The 22,419-nt window shown below is 38.1% G+C and overlaps 1 protein-coding gene across 4 annotated transcripts in view; it reads left to right on the top strand.

The window, feature by feature from the left end:
- VPS13B (vacuolar protein sorting 13 homolog B) overlaps positions 1–22,419 on the top strand; it is a 471,233-nt gene that overhangs the window by 420,516 nt on the left and 28,298 nt on the right. For all 4 annotated transcript variants that reach the window (XM_042785990.1, XM_042785992.1, XM_042785989.1 and 1 more), the window contains 12 exons: positions 679–840; positions 10,435–10,590; positions 14,110–14,373; positions 14,538–14,621; positions 14,789–14,964; positions 15,462–15,632; positions 16,291–16,492; positions 17,500–17,688; positions 18,111–18,257; positions 19,348–19,631; positions 21,187–21,314; positions 21,923–22,122. In XM_042785990.1, the coding sequence (XP_042641924.1) occupies positions 679–840; positions 10,435–10,590; positions 14,110–14,373; positions 14,538–14,621; positions 14,789–14,964; positions 15,462–15,632; positions 16,291–16,492; positions 17,500–17,688; positions 18,111–18,257; positions 19,348–19,631; positions 21,187–21,314; positions 21,923–22,122 (2,163 nt within the window). The remainder of the gene's footprint in view (positions 1–678; positions 841–10,434; positions 10,591–14,109; positions 14,374–14,537; positions 14,622–14,788; positions 14,965–15,461; positions 15,633–16,290; positions 16,493–17,499; positions 17,689–18,110; positions 18,258–19,347; positions 19,632–21,186; positions 21,315–21,922; positions 22,123–22,419) is intronic.

The raw sequence follows: 22,419 nt of genomic DNA, 5'->3' as shown, positions 1-22,419 counted from the left end.
GAGAGGGATGGCAGGATGCTGCAGGCAGGAGAAAAAATACTGTAAAAATCTAAAATACTCTTAAAACCCATGATAATTTTTGATTTTTCCTATTAGACTGTCAATTTGCATAATGTATTTTCAAAGTAGCCTCATGGAGCTGTGAAAATACTCTTCCCCATGTTTCCTGATTTTTCTTGAGTTATTTTTTAAGTGTTATGGTATCAGGAGAGAGAGAGTCATCTGCTGCTGACCCACAGCAACATTTCAAAGTAGAAGCAGCAGCTGGGGAAGAGGAAATGCAGCCTGTTGGCCTGAGATCAGTTGTCAAGTATGGAGAAACCTCTTCATGCCTCTCTGCTCATCCTGTAGTGCCCCATCTGCCCTATGAGACATGTTATTTCCCACTGAATTTAATTCCATTGAAGTCCTTTACATAAGTTAGGAAATCTAGTTTTTATTGTACTTTTAAATCTTTAAGATTTGCATTACAGAAACATAAAATATGTTAAGTCCTAGGCTATATTTTGTCAACCCAAACACTAGTTTTTGCAGAGAGTGGAGTACTATGAGACCGAAGCTATTGGCAAGAGATCTTGAAGCATTTCTGTGTTGTAACAGTCACCACTGGGCAGACAGCTGCCAAATGTCTTGCAATTAATCTGATGCTTGCTGGCTTTCATATCCCTTTCCTTTCAGAACCAATGCCCTGAGGCAGAGGAGTTGGTCTTCAGCCATTTTGTGATCTGTAATGACACACAAGAGACACTGCGGTTTGGCCAGGTGGATACTGATGAAAATATTTTGCTGGCTAGTCTCCACAGTCACCAGTACAGCTGGCGCTCTCACAAGTCCCCGCAGGTATGTCAGAAACAGCCCTTCAAATGCAGCAATTGCTAAAGCTGACTGGTGGCTTTATGCACTGAGTCTTCGGTTTTCTCTGTAGTCTCAACTATCTCTAACGCCACAGTTCCTTCAGGAGTCACACACTGGGGCTGCATCAGAGAGAAAAGGTAAACAAAGAGTGAGGAAAGCCAGAAGTGTTTAGAAGTTACTCGAGGGTAGAACGGGATGTGCATGACCGCTTTTCGTAAAACTGAGCCGTTGTGGAAACTGAAGCTTCTGAAAAAAAGCAAAAGAAGATTGCTTGCCAGGTTTTTATAACTAAGTGATCAGTGTCTGTTTTCTGTGATGTACATTAGAGGTTTGGGGAATTTTTTTAATGAATTGTTTTTACCAGAAGCATCTGTTCACTGAAATTGTTTGCAGAACAGGGTCAAACTGGACAAATCTCTCAACTCAGCATGTGCTTGCATTAGAAAAGATTTTAAATTGTGAGAAACACCCCACTTATATAGTTTAAATAATGCAGTTTCTGTTTTTGGGGTGTTTTTTTAAGGATAAACTCTGAAACTAAAATAAAATATTTAAAAATTATCAACAGGAAATATTTCAATGAAACCATGTTGTTGCTTTTCTTGAGTGGTGGTGAAAAATGGACTTTTCATCTTGATTCAAGACAGGGCAAGAATTTAAATCTAAAAAAAAAAAAGGTGTTTATGAGACAGCAAAGCCATTTCGTCTCTCTTTTTAATATATACCCAGCTCCTGCTGAGTGGGAGACTAGAGACCCATGCCGCCGCACTTGCTGAGAATCAGTTCTACACTAGAGTCCCTAAAATTTTTACAGATCCTAGAAGAAGTGTAACGGATGGGGGTTCGTAACTCCTCTAGAGCCCTGGAAAATACCAGCCTCAGCATGTGAGAAGGAAGGTGAAATTTGGATAGTAATTCTAAACAGGAGCTGTGCCCACTTTCACTGCTGACAAGTTTCAAGTTTCACTGGGAAGCAGAGATGGCAAATTTACTGTGTTTTTTGTTCATATGTCAGTTGGTGGATATGCAAAACTACTGAATTTTACATGAATGCGGTAATCTGTGCAGAGCAAATTCAGCCAGAGTAAACAGTTGCAGTTGACACTGAAGTCAAGGCATAAGTTAAGAGGAAGGCAGACTAATAAAGGACCATTTCACCCCAGCGACAGAGGAGTTGTTATAAACGATGTGTGCTGGTGTAATAGTGCACAGAGGTGGACCTTTGCAGACTTAGAGATATTAGAGTACTGTATGTCCCTTGTCACGTTTTCAAAAAGGACATATGTTTTCTCATACAAGCAAAACACCTGTGATGCCCCAGCCCACGGGCGAGCAATCCAAATGGGTGACTGTGCTCTGTGCAATTGAGCAAGTGTCAGATTGTGAGACAGGATCCCTGCTCATCAGGTGTCAGGACTCACACTTGAGTTACAATTGACATAACTCTCTCTGGTTGTATGAGGGAGAAAGAACAACCAGACTTATAGAAAGCTAGCTAAATGTGACCCATATTTCATAACCAATTATCACTTGTTTTTTTAGCAACCACCCAAAAAATCATTTAAACTTTTTCATAAACACATGGACAAAGAAGGAAATATTTAAAGCAATTATAAATAAAACCGGGATTAAATAAGGCTTTCCTCTTAACAATTTTTCTTATCCATTTTCTCGTTATTTATATAAAATTATTCAGTTGGGAGAATCCTCTTTGTGACCATCATTCTAGGTAGTTCTACTAATGGTGTAGTTCTGATTATGGTACATTTCTAATAATAGTGTGCTTCCAATAATAGTGCAAACTGGAAAGGGTTTTGAAAATTAGGATTATCTCAAGCAAAGTAAAAACTAGAAGAGTTAAAATTCCAGCTTGCTACTGATACTTTCTGTCCATTGCAGCTGAGCTGCTAAAGACCACCAGCACAACATATGGTATTAGCCATCCAATGCCTGGAGAACTTAAATATTAAAATATTGATCTTTAGCCTGTCCTTTCAGTCATAGACTTGAGCAGTGAAAAACATTCAATTTTCATGGCCTCTATATAAAGTTTCTTATTAAGTGAAAAATAAAAGTGCAGGATGAAAGATGGAAAAGTCCAGCAGAAACTCAAATCACACATTAGAGAGTGGGTGAGGTGACAGTAGGCTCTTCAGATTCATTTTTCAGATTTTCATTCTTCAGCTGAAAGTTGGTGATGTCAAAGGGTTTCCCCCTTCTGTTTTACTCTGATCAGACTCAGATTCACTAAAGAATTGGGCTGATAAACAGTCAGGAGTGTCATGTTGGATTCCCATGTCCCAGGAGGTAGCAAAACTAACAGCTCACTTTTTCTGATTCAACCGCATTGCTGGCCAGCAGACTTTTCTAGTAGGGGGGCTATACCTCCCTTGTCCCAGCCCTTGGATTAATTTCAAGACTATTTCTGCTCTTCTAATGTGTTTCAACAGCCATCTCTTGCTGGGAAATTTAGAAACTAAAAAATAGCACTGAGGTAATTTCACTGAAAATATATGGAAGCACAGGCTTTCCACACACTCTTGAGATGGAAGCAAATTTTCTTTACAAAGGTCAGAGAATCTTGGCATCCATCTATAGGCTTTGTTCATTTGGTTGATGCTAAATACGAATCACTGTAAATTTAGCATGCTTCGGAATGGCAGTTCATCTAAACAGTCTAAACAGCACAATCCTTTGTCGTTTTAGATCACAAAATAAGTTTGTTTAAATATTATTACAAACGTTGTTGTGTAATTTTTTTCAATGATTAATACAAATCCTTGAAACGAAAACGGCAACTCAATTAAGACATGAGGTTGTCCTGTAATGCTGTGGCACTTTTCTAATTGTTTCCATGCAAAACTATCTAACAGCTTGTTATCCAAAGGTCAGAATAATGCCCAAGCATGGACAAACCCTCTGAGTGTCATATTCATGGAATGCTAGATGACTTCATAGTTATGAAATTATTTCATTTCTCATGATAATTCCCGACTTGCCAAGTTAGTGAATTTTAAGAACTCTGAGAGCAGATTGTAAGATAAACGTGAAATAATCCATACTTCTGGAGTCAGGGACTTCCCTCCAGGCATTAGTTCATACTTGACTTACTTGACTTACTCTTGGGGATAAAATGAGTTAGGACAAGGTCTTAGATACCACATTCTCTTACTGGGAAAGAAAACCAACTTGCACAACTTCGACTGGCTCATGTTTCCTGTTACACAGGCACTAAGAAGCAGCGGTTGCCATGAAATACTTTATTTAACCTCTGCAAAATGTTTTTTTAGTATGGCAAGGCAGTTCAGTTAAATGAAAATAAATAGTTTTAAAAGGATTGTATTTCTTTTACATTCACATCAATAAAATTCTCCGTTTTTCTTTTGCTAATTAAGCATACTGAGAGATGCAGTAATTGCCCATTTGAATTATTTAACACAATTAAATATGTATACCTCAAATAAGTTATTTTTGTAGTAGTAGATAGTTATATAATACTTCACTTACATTTATAATTAATTTTAATATTAGTGAAGCTACTATAGACTATAATTAAAAATTGTTCAACTTTTTCACGTTACAAAAACAGCTATATCACACCAAGGATTTGGATTTATCAGCTCTTGACGGTGTCCCTCCAACTGTTTGGCTTAACTTAAAGCTCCTTCCTTCCTTCATTTTTTTCCCAGCCCGGATCTTCTACATTTCAGGGAACCTAACCTTTCCCTTTTAACTTTCACTCTGATTTCTGCAAGTCTCGCTAGTTTGGCTAATATTTCAGTAATGAGTCTGAGGTCTGATGCTCGCTGTTCTGCTCTGCTCCATCCCCCATGTTTTCCTCAGATTTCATGAGGTTTTGACGTTCCTTGGGGATAAGACACCCCCAGCTATATAGTCCCTTTCAGAATTGGGGTAAGTCCAAAACTGATGATATTTGAGGCTTTAAGCAATTCTAGCAAAAGTTGCCAGACCTCATGAGTTCCTTTTGCAGATTTTAATGAAAGTTAGAGGTCTGCTAGATATCATTAAAAGGGAAGAGAAGCTACATCACTCCTGTGCTCTACAGACAACACTGGCTCCTACGTTATTATTGGATCCAGTCTACGCTCCTTATCTTGATCTTCAAGTTGCTTAGTGGGATGGGCCCCAGTTATGTCAAAAGTCATGTTTGTCTCCAAGACAGCTGTGTTTTTTAGGAGAACTGGAGCATATGATACATAGGGTGAAACTGTGAAGTTAGAAGAGATCAGATCTTCCTAGCAATTTACTCAGAGTTAAGGAATTCTATCTTGCAAGACAGTAGGCCATTGGAAGGTCCCACTAGGGATCACAGCAAATATAAAAAACAGCTATTCATGTGAGAGTACCCTGAATGTGTTCTGCAGAGATTGTTTGCTTGTGAATGAACAGCAAAAATGTTCTATAGCATGCTAGTTATTACTAGTTATTTTCCCCACATTCAAACTTCAGCCAAGTCATCTGAAGAAGCAAAGAAGGATAGATTTAAATTAATTATTTTGCCTTCTATTCAAAACATAATGACGCATAGGGAATGTCTGCATTTAAAGTGGCAGCTCTCAAACCTTTCAGCAGAGTCTTCTCGCAGGTTTATGATAACAACCCATATTTACTTTTCACTGTCCTTAACTTGAAGCAACAGGTGTAGTGGGTAATCAGTTCCTGTGCTGATTTGGGCAATGACTTCAGTGAGAATGTGGCCAAGTTACTGGTTATAAATAAAATAGATTTATTTGTTATCAAACTAGGTAAATATGCCTGAAACAGCTCTGTGACACTTCACTGATATTTATATAAAATTTGAGGGAAAAGATCTCTATCATTTGCTTTTTCTGTTCTTCTGAATGTGCACATATAAATTCCTGAATAGGTATTAGTAGTGGTTAGTATATTAGTAATACCTTCACTGGGGCCCATTTAACGTTTTTCTTCTCTTATTTTTAATAGTGTGTCTGCAGAGCACAACTTCTGCTAGAATTTTATAAACATAATTTTTAAAAGCAGTTGTAGATTTTCAGATAGCTTTAAGAACCTCTTCCTCGTTCTCATACATAAAAAGTCTGAAGCCAAATTTTAATTTAGGTTGCATCTCCAGCAGGATCATAATTCATTGTTATTTATTTCCAAGTTGCCATCCTTTCAGGTATTGGGTTATTTAAAGTGTAAGGTGATATATTTTGTGAGTTCAAACTTAGAAACTGTGAATTATTTATCAGTTATTAATGGGTTATTTTCCCATTTTATTGTTTAGGGATGTTACAGATTCTCTGCACAACCTTTTATACTTTACATAATCTTCCCCGGTCAATTACAGAACAACATCAGGGAACAAATTAAAAAAAAAAAAAAAAAAACAAAAAAAAACAAACAAAAAAAAAAACAACAACAAAAAAAACACTCAAAACCAACAAAAACCTCAGCAATGTTTTATGTCATTTTACACTGTTCAAGTAGTGAAAAATGTATTCCTGCTTCCCTTTCGGGTCCTGCATTTGAAATCAATGGATTGATATTATCCATGAATCCCATGAACCTTCATAATTTGGTTACTGTTCCTTAACCAAAAGACTCCTTCTTTCCACAGCATGTTGAGCTATGTTGAGCTAGTTTGTACCTGCGAGGCACAGGCCTGCTTTGCAGGTTATGTTGAGGCTTGTAACACCTCCAGGACCCCCAAGGGTCAGAGTTTATCTGCTGAGTGTCACCTTTTCTCTACTAGCCAGCATGGGGGTGATGGAAATTGCTTTCTCTCATGCTCCATACTGGCCTTCTGCCTTACAAGGGCCAATGGCGTAGAACTGGTCAGATCTCCCAGATCCCATGAGAAGATGAAGCCAAACTGAAATTCAAACTGGTTTAGTAGCTACTGCAGCTGACAATGTGCAGAATTAACATTTCAATCACTGTTTTCCAAAATACTAATTGGTTTTATTGTTACAAATCCTAATCCTGGTCAAGGGCTACCTTGTATCCTGAAAACACAACCAAAAAATACAGATCATCCTTCTTTAATTTTTCAATTAAAAATTACTTTAGTGAGTCTTACAATTCAGCTCCCATCTCCAGGTCTCCATTTCCTCTGTGCTGCTGCATCATCACAGCTTTTATTTTAATATCTTGTATCTTTTAAAATAACCAACTACTTCCACACCATTAACCAGGTCCTGACTTGATTCCTCTCAGTCTCTCAGAGTTGAGAGCAATAACCCTTACTCTTCCCAAAAAGCATTTTCTAGTTTCACCTAGAAGATGGATACAATCTAACTACAGTGAAACCAAGCTAACTTTGGTGGATCTACAAACAAGGTAGAAATCAAATTTGTATCACTAAGCATTTTGAGGGCACAAGCTTTAAATTATGTATACAGCTGGAAAATGCTGCCTTTTCTGGACAGGCTCCCTTCTTAGTCTCATTTTTAATCCCTCATTTTAGTCTTCATGCCTTGTCATATGACACTTAGCTTTATTTACTCAGGTCATATCCTTCACTAACAAATCTACCTGAAAACCTAAGTAAATTTTGAGGAGTGCATAGAAACATTCTGTGAAGAGACGTGATAAAGAATATTGCTTTTCTAGTCATTCACTCCTGTAGGAGCAGCTTCATCTTACTGTGCCTCCCTGAAGGCAATTTCTTTCCCTCTCAAAACAGAAATCTGTAATGGCTCAGAATTACAAATCCAAACCCCAGTGAAGTCTAGCCAAAATAAGAAACTGTGTGTTATCTGTTGATAAGTTTCCCTAACAGAAAATGCAGAAATCAAATGGTTACACAAATGACTGCCTATCTTCACATATACAATAGATAGTCTGTTTTAAATTCTCTCTAAGCTATAAATTGCCACTTATCACTGGATTGTATTTGTTAGAAAGCTTTTGAAGTCCACTGAATATTTTTTGTAACCTTTTTGCAGTGACTTCTTTTCTAATATATGTATACTTTGCTATACTTGTTGAACTTTTTTTAAGCAGAGTGTCTAATAAAGACTTAGAATTTACTTAGAGCTTGATAAATGAAAGGGAGTTACATGGCAATTACCATGAATCTGTAGTATTAGGTCAGTTTTATAACATTAGGGTTCTGCCTTGTTGAGTATCTAACACCATCTATTATGACGTCTTCTGCTAAAATAATGTTAATACCTGATTACTTAATTTTCTAAAATTACTTCAATTTTTATTTCCTGCCATATATCTCTGTATCACTTAGTGTCATTTGCTAATTATTTCTAGCCACGTTGTCCAGAAATCTCACATTTAAATAACTGATTCACCTAGACATCTCTTTAAATTTTCATGGAATGCAGTTTCTTGGCTCAAAAGTAAATTTGCGCAGTACCTAATTCTTATATTGTTATGTCATTAATGCAAATATATTAGATATCTTTAAAATCACTTGTGAAGGTTGTTCCTTTGTATGTAACATTTACCAGTATACAAATAGTACATTTATAAAATAAGAAATTGCCAATATATGGTAATAGCTCCTTTTGTTTTTCTTTCTGAACTGTGAAGTTAAATGCAGACTAATCACTGCGCTACAAAGAAAATTAGTAATGCAGCATTTGGGAGCTAATGACTGCTCAGGGAAAGCTGACAGCCTGGTCCTTGGGAACATTTAACTCGTGAGCAAAGCTGTTTATACAGGGTGGGAGACATCCTAATGTTGGAGCTGCGTACAATTACTAATCATCAATTATCGCATTTATATGACATCTATCTTTGGAGCACACTGTATTTTGTGTGCCTTCTAGCTGAGACTGACCACTCAGTACCTTTTCTCATTATTTGGCTGTCATTTCCAGCTACCAGTCTCTCCAAAGTAAACAATTTTCTTGTTTCTCTTCATTTTCATATGTGATGAGATTTATTCCCAGCTGCCTCTGTAAGAAACTGAACTGATTCCAGCCACTGCAATTGGATTTTTTGTTTTGTTTTTCCTTTTCTGTAACTAATACTTAAGATTCAAAGCAATGTGTTTGTTTATGAGTTTGAGTGTCCTAGTGCACAGCTTCTCTCAATGTATTCTTGAATATAAAGCTGTGCCCACGGATGTGCACATCCAGATGCATGCCCATATGCACCCTGGCACATATTAGCCTTTGTGCTTCCATCATAAAACTAATTTGAATCTGAATGCAACAGTCATCACTCTTGCAAATTCAAAAGCCACCCACTGAATAGATGTTATTGTTCTGTGTGTAACTTGTGCTGAGGATACCACAAATTGCAAACAGGCTACTGAGTTGTAATATCTTTGAAAGTTGTTGCTGCGGTTCTTTCTTAAAACAATGAAAAAAACCCAACATCCAGCCATTCACTAAGTCCAACTGGCCAGACCTATGGCCAGTGCTGTCTCTTTTTTGGAAGCAAATCATGGGAGAACAGAATATTTACAAGTTTCAGTTTTTGCTCATGTAAATAATCAAACTTTGGGCCTGACCCTGTTCTCAATTACTTAAATTAATTAATGACAGATGTCCAAAATCAGAGTGAAATTCAACCCTCAAGAGAGAATTCCCACACGGCCTTTATATAACTGTTTTAAAGGACTTAAGTGATGCTTAGGCTTTGTGCTGGCCCTCTGCAAAGAATAAATTTTACCCAGAATGCTTACTGCTTTGATCCCTTATATATAGCTCACATTCTTAAGTTTGCACAGCCACAAAAGATCTGTACAGAGCTAAATAGCCAGATCTTCAGCTGGCGTAAATTTATGTGACTTCATTGACCTACATGGAGCAGTACCAATTTTCACTACTCTGGCTTAAAGAATCTCCATGGGATAGAGGTAAGTGCGTATGGTGGGTAAGTGGATGAAAGGCTCTTCAAATGATGAAAGACTATATTGCTCTGGAAGTGATTTAAGTTAAACTGGAAAAAAGCCACTCCTTTTCCGAAATAAATCACACAGGGAGTATAATTATGCAGTTAAATTTCTTCTCATGCAGTCAAGCTTGAACTTGCCACCACATTTGTGTAAGAAATGAAATGTTTCCCATCTCTCAGCAATATGCTGAATTCTACATTTAACACACATATATATGTAAACTATACAAGTACACACACAAATATATTTGCATCCTTCTTTATTTTGAAGGAAAGGATATTTGTATTTTTCTGTCTTATTCTGAAGGCCAAAAATCTGGCCCGGACCTGCATTCCATATCACCTTGCTGGTAATAAAAAGGGGGGATTTCTACAACAATTTCAAGGGCAGTAAAGAAAATCTCTGATTTCCTGTTTTATGCTCTCTAGTCTACATACCCCTTTTTTTTCTGAATAGTTGTATGCTGGGTTTTTGTCATCCTAAATACACAGTTAAAACATGTAATTTTTGGAAATGCATGATGCAGAGCTGTCTTACGGTATTGTTGATTCTTCTGTCTGTATCTGAAATCACAGAATCACAGAATGAGTGGATAATTCAGAGAACTGGTGTGCTTAGCACGACTGAGTTTTAAAACCAGGAATATTTCTCTGCCATGGGAATTTGTATCCTACTGCAAGGCTTTTTTTTTCCCCAGTTCTGTATTGAAGTAGTAATTGCTTACTTTCCAGCTGTTACACATCTGTATTGAAGGCTGGGGAAACTGGCGGTGGTCTGAACCATTCAGTGTGGACAATACAGGGACCTTTATTCGTACCATTCAGTACAAGGGCCGGACAGCATCACTTATTATCAAGGTTCAGCAGCTCAGTGGAGTGCAAAAGCAAGTAAGTATTTGATCCAGTCTGGAAAAAATAACATGAGTAATTTAAACTGTTATCTGTTCATGAACTAGTCACATTATTTATTCTGTCCTACTGGGATCTGCCAAAAAAAAAAAAAAAAAAAGTGTGTAACAGTCTTCTGGGGCCATTTTGGGGAGTTTTTAGAGTCATAGAATAATAGAATGGTTTGGGTTGGAAGGAACATTAAAGATCGTCTAGTTCCAACCCCCTGCCATGGCCAGGGACACCTTCCACCAGACCAGGTTGCTCAAAGCCCCGTCCAGCCTGGCCTTGAACCCTTCCAGAGAGGGGGCAGCCACAGCTTCTCTGGGCAACCTGTGCCAGTGTCTCATGCCCCTCATAGTGAAGAATTTCTTCCTTATATCTAATCTAAATCTGCCCTTTTTCAGTTTAGAGCCATTACTCCCTGTCCTATCACTACATGCCCTTGTAAAAAGTCCCTCTCCAGCTTTTCTGTAGACCCCCTTTAGATATCGGAGGCTACTATAAGGTCTCTACAGAGCCTTCTCTTCTCCAGCCAGAACAACCCCAACTTTCTCAGCCTGCCTTCACGGGAGAGGTGCTTCAGCCCCCTGATCATCTTTGTGGCCTCCTCTGGACTCAATCCAACAGGCCCATGTCCTTCTTATGTTGGGGGCCCCAAAGCTGTATGCAGTACTCCAGGTGGGGTCTTATGAGAGTGGAATGGAGGGGGAGAGTCACCTCCCTCGGTCTGCTGGTCAAGCTTCTTTAGATGCAGCCCAGGATACAGTTGGCTTTCTGGGCTGCAAACATACATTGCCAGGTCATGTTGAGTTTCTCATTAACCAACACCCCCAAGTCCTTCTCCGCAGGGCTGCTCTAAATCCACTCATTGCCTAGCCTGTATTTGTGCTTGAGATTGCTTCAACCCATGTGCAGGATCTTGCACTTGGCCTTGTTGAACTTCATGAGGTTTACATGGGCCCACCTCTCAAACCTGTCAAGGTCCCTCTGGATGGCATCTCTTCCTTCCAGTGTGTCGGCTGCACCACACAGCTTGGTGTCATTGGCAAACTTGCTAAGGGTGCACTCAGTCCCACTGTCCATGTCACCAACAATGATGTTAAATAGCGCCAGTCCCAATACTGACCCCCGAGATACACCACTCATCACTGGTCTCCATTTGGACATTGTTGAGTACAACCATCCAGTCAATTCCTTATCCACAGAGTGGTCCATCCATCAAATCCATATCTCTCCAATTTAGAGACAAGGATGTCATGCGAGACAGTGTCAAATGCTTTGCACAAGTCCAGGTAGATGATGTCAGTTGCTCTTCACTTACCCACCAATGCTGTAGCCCCATCATAGAAGGCCACCAAATTTGTCAGGCATGATTTGTCCTCAGTGAAGCCATGCTGGCTGTCACCAATCATCCCTTATCTTCCATGTGCCATAACATAGTTTCCAGGAGGATCCACCCCATGATCTTATCAAGCACAGTGGTGAGACTGGTCTGTAGTTCCCCGGGTCTTCCTTTTTTCCCTTTTTAAAAATTGAGGTTATGTTTGCCCTTTTCCAGTCAGTGGGAACTTCACCAAACTGCCATGGCTTCTCGAATATGATGGATAGTGGCTTAGCCACTTCATCCTCCACTTCCTTCGGGACCCACGGATGCATCTCATCAGATCCCATGGACTTGTGCACCTTCAGGTTCCTTAGATGGTTTCAAGCCTGATCTCCTACTGTGGGTGGTTCTTCATTCTCCCAGTCCCCACCTTTGCCTTCTGCGTCTTGGGCAGTGTGGCTGGAGAACTGACTGGTGAAGATTGAGGCAAAAAAGTCATTGAGTACCTCAGCCTTCTCCATATTCTGGGTAACCAGGTTTCCTTCCAGAGAGGGCCCACATTTTCCCTAGTCTTCCTTTTATCACCAGCATACCTATAGAAGTTTTTTTTGTTGCCCTTGATGTCCCTGGCCAGATTTAATTCTATCTGGGCTTTGGCCTCCCTAACCTGATCTCTGGCTGCTCAAACAATTTCTCTGTATTCCTCCCAGCCTATCTGTCCTTGCTTCCACCCTCTGTAGGCTTCCTTTTTTGTGTTTGAGCTTGTCCAGGAGCTCCTTGTTCATCCATGCAGGCCTCCTGGTGTTCTTATCCAACTTCCTCTTTGTCAGGATATATCACTCTTGAGCTTGGAGGAGGTGATCCTTGAATATTAACCAGCTTTCTTGGGCCCCTCTTCCCTTCAGAGCTTTATCCCATGGTACTCTACCAGGCAGATCGCCGAAGAGGCCAAAGTCTGCTCTCCTTAAGTCCAGGATAGTGAACCTGCTGTGTGCCCTGTCTTTCCTTTACAACTCTTTTCTTCACAACTCTTTTCTTCACTTTGCTATGGATCTTAGCATTTAAAAGCTCAATTACCACCACATATTTTGCATGTTCCAGTAAACATCCCTTTGCGTGCTAAGTTCTGACAGCGCTAAATTACACAATCTCTTGGATGTTTTAAGCTCTTGAGAAGCAGAATTTATATATTTTTTTAAGAAACTGTTCATATCTTGTTCTGGGATATAATTTAGGCCTTTGTATTGTTAAAAGAGAAAGAAGTAATAGCCAAATTAACATTTGAAAATGGGCTGCTGTGCAGTAACTTTTCACATACTATCTTTATAAAGAGATCTGTAATAACACTACAGTTATTCTGCCTGTGTTGGCAGAAGCTAGAGCATGTGGTGGACATAACATGTTCAGCTCATGGATATGGCAGAACGCCTTATGTTGTGCAACAGCAATACAGCTGATGAGACAAGAAGAATGCCTGGTGTCACCAAAAGCCCTGCTGAGATTTTGCTTGGTAGATTCTAGCTGTGGTGTGCACCCTCATTAATGAAGAGCAAATGAAGATGGTTGTAGCAGGGATGCACGTGGAATACTGTTCCTTGGTATAGCTCAGAAAAAGTCAGATATATGTTCTATGATAAATAATTCGTGTATGATGGACAGCAACAACTCTGAGTCTAATTTGGTCATTTTCTAGGTGGGCGCACTTAGATACAGAAATCTGGTACAGCCATTTAATGGAATGATAGGATTTTAAACAGCAAACATACTGAAAGGTCTGTGTTGCTGGATCATGACGGGAATGTGAAGTGTCAGAAACCTTTCTTCTGAAGTACAACACTGTGTATGCTCAGAAAGGGCTCAGCATTCAGAGACCATCACACTACTCTCAAAATCCAACCAGAGCTATGTCAGCCACGCACATTACTGCTGAGTTCAATGGGAATGAAAGTGGACATGTTACATGTTTCTTTCAAGCCTGGATATTGCCTTCGTAATGTTTCAAGTGTTTTAATGCCTAGGTTTCTATGAAATTCCACATACATTTGGCCAATAAAAATAATGTTTTACCATTCACTCGGGAGAACCTAAAATGGGGAGATTATTCTTCTACATGTTTTCACTCTATAATTCAGTTTTGACCTTTCTTTTTCACAATTGCTTATATATGAGCTGCATATTTTTGTGTGTTTTAGATCCTAATCTGTGGAAGACAAACAGTCTGTAGTTACCTTTCCGAAAGTATTGAACTGAAAGTAGTTCAGCATTACATTAGTCAGGATGGACAGGCTGTTGTTAAAGAACACATCAACTGCCTTGCAGCCAAGCAGAAGTTGCCTTCATATGTCCTAGAAAACAGTGAGCTCACCGAGCTAAGTGTGAAAGCTACAGGAGATGAAGACTGGTCTCAAGACGTATGTCTCAGTTCTAAACATATGGAACACAGCACTGTCATTCAGGTATGTCTATAAATAGGTGTATGGAATATAGCATAAAAAAAAATGAGAGCCCCCAGAGAAAACTGGGGACTTTGCATTTAGACTTCTATTTGATCTGATGAGATGTTGAACAGTATCATCCTGAAATAATTCTAGTGTAATGCTGCTGATCTCTCTGCATGCAGGTGCCATCTTCAAAGAGTTCAATTACATATGTGTGGTGCACAGTTTTGACTTTAGAGCCCAACTCTCATGTACAACAACGATTAGTAAGTACATTTAACGTATCTGAAATCTAAATGTTTATGCCTTACATGTCATATGATAAATTAAGGGCAGAATGACCCACTTCAAAGATCGATTAATAGTTTGTTTCAACAGTTTTAATGCTGAAATAAAATTAGCCTTAAATTGGTATATTCTTTTCCTTTTGTAGATTGTTTTCAGCCCTCTTTTCATTGTAAGGAGCCATCTTCCAGACCCAATTATCATACATTTAGAGAAAAGAAGTCTGGGACTGAATGAAACACAGGTGATTCCAGGGCAAGGACAGGAGAAAGCTCTGCAAAATATAGAACCCGATCTTACACACCACCTGATGTTTCAAGCCAGGTAAAATACACACTTTCCTTGAAAATGGTTCATTTGTATGGAAAAGGAGGAATAATTTACACTTCTGGTGCATTTTTTTCCAAGAGTATGGTGTGTACAGAGGAGATACAACAAAACAAGCCTATGTGGCCTGAAATTATATGATAGAAACTACTAAATTTGATAAAACTATCTTAAACACATTGGCATTTGTTTGCTTAAGCAGTCCACATTTCTGCATTTGAAAAATAAAATCTTAAATGATCTTGAAATGTTTTTTGAGAATACTGAAGGGTTTCTAGTGTCTCACATGCAAAGGTTATTACAGTGCCATAGCAAATTCATTCATGTCAGTTAATGCTCAGGAACTTGTTAGATGTTGTAACTTGATTCATCCATGATTACCTTGAGAGCATTCCTACTGCAGAATATGTTTGGAAAGCTTCATTAGAGAAAATGTTAGTGTTACTAATGCTTGATCTCGTTGTGTAAATGACTGAATCTGTTTTCAATGGCAGGGAGGAAGATGATCCATCAGAGTGTGCAGTCCCTATCTCAACCACGCTAATTAAACAGATAGCAACTAAATCCCACCCAGGTGGCAATGTCAACCAAATACTGTCCGAGTTCTATGGCACTGCTGATCCTCCCCAGCCTGCATGGCCATATAATAGGAAGGATTTAGACAGGTAATTCTTTGCTAAACCTTCTTCATGGTTGTTGCATTGCCTTTTCAGATAAACTGAAATCATGTTCATGAAGACTATATGTGATCAACATTGAATATATTTTCAGTAATTACATGATTCCTGTATGTAAGCTGCAGAATCTGTTGCAGGTGGGAGAAAACTGAGGTCAGCCTAGGGGCTGCCATTGATTACACTACGATTGCGTCAGCAAGGACTGAAAAAAATTGAACTATTTTTTTGTGAATGCACCTTCTTTACTGCAGCTCTAGTGCCTGTTGTTTATTCAGTAGCTGTTTATTTCAGATCAGAAACAGGGTGTTGCTGTAGGAGGAGCTGCTAAAAAAAAAAATGGAAATGTAATTTTATGACTACAAAAGTCACAGGTTTAGTTCTGAAGGATAGAGGTAATTCTGTTGTTTCTTTAATTGACCAAATTTAGGTTGAACTCAGGCAATTAAAAATGTCTTTATAGCCTACATGTTTTTAGATCAGTCTTGACAGCATCTCAGTATGTTCCAGAATCATAAGGTATGAGGAGATTGTTTTTCTATTTCAAAATAGAAAATTCTGAAAATTTCTGAAAAGGACAGCTTACCATTTGTAATATTGAATTCATTGTTCCTTTGACTTTATTTTTTGTTTATTTATTTTCAAACAGCAATGAACAGCTCTCCCAGTGGGATAGCCCAATGCGGGTAAAGCTGTCTGTGTGGAAACCGTGTGTTAAAACTCTTCTGATAGAACTCCTGCCCTGGGCTTTGCTTATCAATCAGTCCAAGTGGGACCTCTGGCTGTTTGAAGGAGAGAAGATTGTTCTTCAAGTACCTACTGGGAAAATAATCATACCTCCTAACTTCGAGGTAACTTTGCCATTCATTATAACAGACGTAGTTCTGCTAAACATTCTGATTCTGAAGAATGGTTATTGATCCAGATGATTCCCACTTTCCAGTCACCGTGTGTGTTAGTGATATGATGAGGAGTAGGAATAACAAAAGGAATTTGCTATGCTGACTGAGTCAGCAGTGGGTAGCATAACATACTTCATAGCGGTGCTTGAAGAACAATATGCCTTAAAGATGCATAGTTAAAAATTGTCTGTAAGACCCTGTAGGAAGAAAACCTGCATGCCATGTGATTCATTTGCCTTCTCTTTGTCCTCACAATTCAGCCAATGAATCTACAACATGGGCATAATTTAACAGCCCAGGTAAATTGCTGTAAAGGCCAAATATAGACTTTGGCCACTGCTATGCTGACTTATCACTCGAGAAATGTGTGTTGACCACAGTAGCAAAGCTGACAGCCTGGAAGGAATGTTTGGTTTGAGAGTGTCTTAGGTCAAGTTGTTTCATAGCTCATATGCTTCCAAGAAATGTTTGTTAATGAGATAGTGAATTACAAACAAGGAAGAATCTTTAGGATGCCTGCCTTCCTGAATTCAGAGTTTTGTGTAATGGATCTCACATCCCTTAGCATGTCCATGCACATGCTTTTCTATTACAATACCAATATTCTTTATTTTTGAAAGAATTAAAATAATTTGACACAGCAGCTTGTCAATTCCAATTGGACAATCTGATACTTCCTGTTTATTTTACCATCTTCTCTTCCCCCCATGTATGTGTGCTAATAAACAAAAGGTCTGCCTATTTAACACATCTCAGTGTAGACTCTGGTCTTGATTCCGCTGTGAGGATCAGTCCCATATCCACATTGTGGTTTCATCTATCCTTGTACCTTGACATAGAAAGAATCAGAGGGAGAAAGGGAGGAAATAAGATTGACTTCATACTGAAAACTACGTTTAACTCTAGAAGTGTATTGAGTTGTCAACTAGTGATAATCGGTCATTTTTCACTTGCAGGAAGCTTTTCAAGTTGGAATATACTGGGCAAATACTAATACTGTGCACAAATCAGTGGCAATTAAACTGGTTCATAATGTGACCTCCCCAAAATGGAAGGATGCTGATAATGGGGAAGTAGTAACGTTGGACGAAGAAGGTTTTGTTGAAGCTGAAATAAAACTTGGTGCTTTTCCAGGTCATCAAAAGGTTAGAATAAAATTAACATGATTTATACTTTTGTCATTTAAAAACAAAGTCATATAGCAGATGAAAACAATCAAATGTATGTAGTGTGAAAGCTCCTCCCTAATTATGTTAACACATATAAAATATAATGAGAGAATAAACAATGTATGAAGTATAATTTAAAGAATTAGATCACTGAAAGCATTGTGACCAACTCATCAAGATAATACAATGTCTCCTGGAAAAGGAATTACTGAATTCTCAATCTTGTTTGGAAAACATCAACAGATGCAATTTCAAAAGTATGTGATGTGGCTCCAGTTAGGAAGTGCATGAATATAGACAGGATTTCCACATTTAAAAAGAAAATCGTTTTGTCACTATATTTCAATACCTCTTGTGATTTTCTGTGTAACCTCATCATTGTTTTTATTATCTTACAGTTGTGTCAATTCTGCATTTCTTCAATGGTTCGACAAGGTATACAAATTTTACAGATAGAAGATAAGACAACAATAATCAATGATACATCATATCAAATCTATTATAGGCCACAGCTTTCTATTTCCAAACCCCACTCAGGAGAAGAGGTAAATCACTGTGGATACTGTTTTTGTTTATCATCTGTGGTACATAGGTGTTTAGATTTGTATGGTCTCAACTGCATATAGCCAAGCTTGAACAGAAATCTTTAGACATAATAAAGTATTCTATATAATTTTAATCTAAAATACAGAATCCTGGATGAATTCAACTCCAGTAATTAACTGTGATCAGAAATCTGTGCAAAGCAGGAGATTCTTGCACATTGCAGAATTAGTTCTGCCTGTTCTCCATCTGTTCAGGCACTAACGGCCATTTCTGTAAAATAGGCAGCGTAATCCATAGTAACTGTTGAAACTGTTCTCAGAATTTTTACTGAGTTTGCGTGTAAAAGAGGTATATTGGCCTGGCAGGCTGAAAACTTTTTGTATCCTTTTGGGAAGATTCCAGTTATCTGAACAAAGCTGCAGAACTAGAGACGTGCCCAAAGTTTATGTATTTCAGTGAACTGCATCAAATTGTGAATATCAGTTTTCTAACAATCGCACAGTAAGGACTAGCTTACAGGAACCAAAATGTATGCATGGTCAATATATTTTAAGCAACCATTTATACCTATTTATTGAAGATTACATTTATAGTAAAATATGTGGAAAGAATTCTCAGGGTCAAACTTGCTAGAGGAGTTGGCAGATAAACACATTTTTAAAGTTCCCTGTTTCTGTATTGTTTTCTTTCTGCATCAGTTTTCTTCACATCAGCATCCATGTTTGTGCATTGCACATTTCGTGGCAGTCTTATGAGATAGGGAATTGGAAGAATGCTGAGGCTAAAATCCATCCTTAGTTTTATATCTATAAATGGATTTTCTTCTCACAGTTATGTTACAGTGATATAACTGTTGCTTTTGGTAGAGTTGTGTTGTGCATCTGAGAATGGACTGTAGATAACTGCTCAGTTAACTGTATATCTGAAGACAGAATTTGGCCAAATAGCTTTTATTGCAATGGACTTCATGCAAGCTTTAGTTAGTTATGGGTGCTGGCTGCTTGAGACTGTTCTGTGCAAGACCAACATGAATAAACTTCATCTTCGGAGCCAGCATACCGTGCTACCACCATCTTTTTTTATTTCCAGGACTTCCACTCACCGGACAGTACGGTGTTCAGCGTCAGTCCAGCCGGGGCAGCACCCAGTGAGGTGCTGAGTGCTGTGCCCTGCTGGGACCTGATGTTGGACACTGGTCCCTTAACTTCAGGAACACCTCTTACCGAAAAACGTGTCCTGCTGAGTTTCAGTCCCGGCGGATGCGCTGTGACTTCTGAGCTGTGGAGCCTACCAGCTGTCATTAAACAAGAGTTTGCTCGACAGAGCGTGGCAGTGCCCACAGGGGTTTGTAGTGAAAGTGGATTTTGTACCAGGTACTGTGTGCTGAACAGTCATGAATAATGGTCTTTGCTTTGCTATAAAGCCTCAGTTAGTAAGAAACCATAAGAGATTAATGCAACAGTCAGAGTAACATATGCCCCCCATATGTAAAGGCAAGTCTTACTTTAATTTAAAAATTGTTATCTTCTGATGGTTTTGATGCTTTTATTATAAATGGTTTAATGTTATGACCGTGTACAAGTTGTACAATTTTTATAATATATGGGCTGCTATTTTTTATATGCATACAAAATAAGAGCATGAAAAGTTTATATTCGAGATTATGGTCTTTTTTAATTTGTGGGCAACAACTTAAGAGTTCAAGGACATTGTGAAATAATACAGTACAAAAATTTAGGTTTTGCTAATAAACAGTAAAAATATGCTTTAGTAAGAATAATAAGAGGATAAACAAAAAAAGCAAAAAAGGGATGAAGCTATTTTGAGACTACAAGGAAAGATTTCCAAGTTTTAAAGCTTGAAATATCCAAATGTGCATCCTACTTACAAACAAATGCATCCAGCTAATTAAAAATAACAGTCCAATGACTTGTCAGATGCCCAGCTTTAGTTCTCAGACCTGATATCTGAATCTATTCATGCTTATACTGGTACGAACAAGAAACAGTCTGCTGAAATTAGAGAAGCTACATCAGTATATATTACCAGCCATATGATCTTTCTCTTGCCTGAAGTGCTTGATATCATTCAAACCCTCATACAGTTCATCTGCAGAGCCTAAGAGGTGTCATTGTGCATACTAAAGATTCTCACACAGACTTCAGATTAAAAAAATTTTAATCGGAGGAACAAGGAAAGGATACCTTATAATTCTGAAAGGGGCAGAGAGGATCTCATGTTCCTAATCAAATTTTCAGACTCTTTGTTTTTTTAAAATCACAATGAGATGAAGTTTTTTAGAAATAGCCAATAACTTTGCACAAGAAAAAAAGAAGAATTTGTGTTTATGCGTGAAGACCTTTTATGTAGATAATAAGTGGAACTAAAATAATCTATTTTCATTTTGGAAATTTATGTAGTGATGATCCATAACATTAACATTTGAAGGGGTGATAGCATTGTGGATCATTCCAGGGGAGCAGTCAGTTACAGATTTATGTATTAGTTAAAAATATCTTTCATGTGTATCAGAGAAGTATGCGTGCAAATTCTTCTGGAAAATTTTAAAGATTTATGTTGAAAATTTGGGCCTACAATCTCATGTTTTTAATTTAATAGAAAACTCTGCTGGCTAGGGCTCTCATCTTGCAAACACACGTGCTCAGTTTAACTCATAAGGAGTCTCTATGAAGCGATTTCTTCTCTAATATTGTTTTTTGTGCTGTTTCCACGTGTTCTTCTGTTTAAGTATAATCCTCAGTGGAAATGTGGACTTGCCTAAATGTATAGAAGTATCTGTGGAATTGGAACTTGATCATGCAGTATCTTACAGATGCTAGTTTTGAATGTTTTTAATTGTCCAGGGTAATATTACGTAAAGATTTAATCCAAAACATGCATAATCAAATATGTGTGCTTCTGTTTTAGAGCTATAGCACTGACTTATCAAGAGCATCTTGGCGTGACGTACCTAACACTTACAGAAGATCCTAGTCCTCGTATAATTATCCACAATAGGTGCTCCATTCCATTGCTTGTAAAAGAGAACTTCAAAGGTGGGTAGTATGCAGTAATTAGAAACAGTGCACTGTTGTGGTATAAATTATTTAACTGTATCTCCAAAATGGAGTTGAGTTCAGTATGTGTTTTGGTTACAAAAAGAACCTGATACCTTCATAAAGGTCTGTCTCAAAGTGAGAGACTCTGGAAGATACTGAAGCCTGGAAGTTACTGGAGCTAATAGTGAGATCAGCAGTATGAATTTACATGGTTCCAGGGTTTTGGGTCTCCCTGGATCCAGCTGCAAGGTGACTTCGCTGTAGGAAACTAGTAGGCAGGAAAGTTTTGTTGACATCAGTTCAATCCCATCGAACATTTAAATCTCCTCAGATTTGCAAATGTAACACAAAACATATTGCCAAAATTTCACTTACAGTATGTTAATGTAATGATCAGTGGAACATTATTCTTGTAAATCTTAATGACCTGAAAAAGAAAAGGAAAAAAACATGAACACATAAAATTCCAACCAATAGAAAAGTAATGTTTTTATTTATTGTTAATATTTCAGGCAGAAACTTCCTAGTTCATATAAGCATAGGTGAGTTTTGATTTAATACGGGTTTTAGAAAGCCCTAATCTTACATGTTTTATAAAATTTCAGATACACCAAAGTTTGAAGTTTATTGTAGAAAGATTCCAGCTGAATGTTCAGTTCATCATGAACTTTACCATCAAGTCTCCAGCTATCCAGATTGCAAAACAAGAGATTTGTTACCCAGCATTCTTCTGAAAGTGATGTCGTCCAACGAATTAGTAAATGAATGGAGTGATTATGTGGACATCAACAATCAAGGAACACAAGTAAATTGTTATTAACTATTTCCTAGCTCACAGCATAAATGGTTGTCTTCCTGACCTGCAAGTATATTGTTCCTCTGCAGTAAGCATATCCTTTCTGCTGGTTTTAGGGTTTTTTATTTAAGTCTTGGAGCTCTCCTTCCTAAGTCCCTTCCTGTGGAAATTTTAGAATACAGATTACATTCTTCACTAGATGCTTTTGAAAATAGCTAGATCAAAAATACAGGCTTTCTAGTACTGAATTTTTTCACTTCTTTTTGATCAACCTGGCAAGGCCAAAATGTACCCTGGAAAAATCAG

The sequence above is a fragment of the Tyto alba genome, unplaced genomic scaffold (genome assembly GCF_018691265.1).
Source record: "Tyto alba isolate M040663 unplaced genomic scaffold, T.alba_DEE_v4.0 Super-Scaffold_9, whole genome shotgun sequence".
NCBI classification, from domain to species: domain Eukaryota; kingdom Metazoa; phylum Chordata; class Aves; order Strigiformes; family Tytonidae; genus Tyto; species Tyto alba.
Note: the sequence above shows the minus strand (reverse complement) of the source record. Positions and strands in the feature narration are given on the sequence as shown.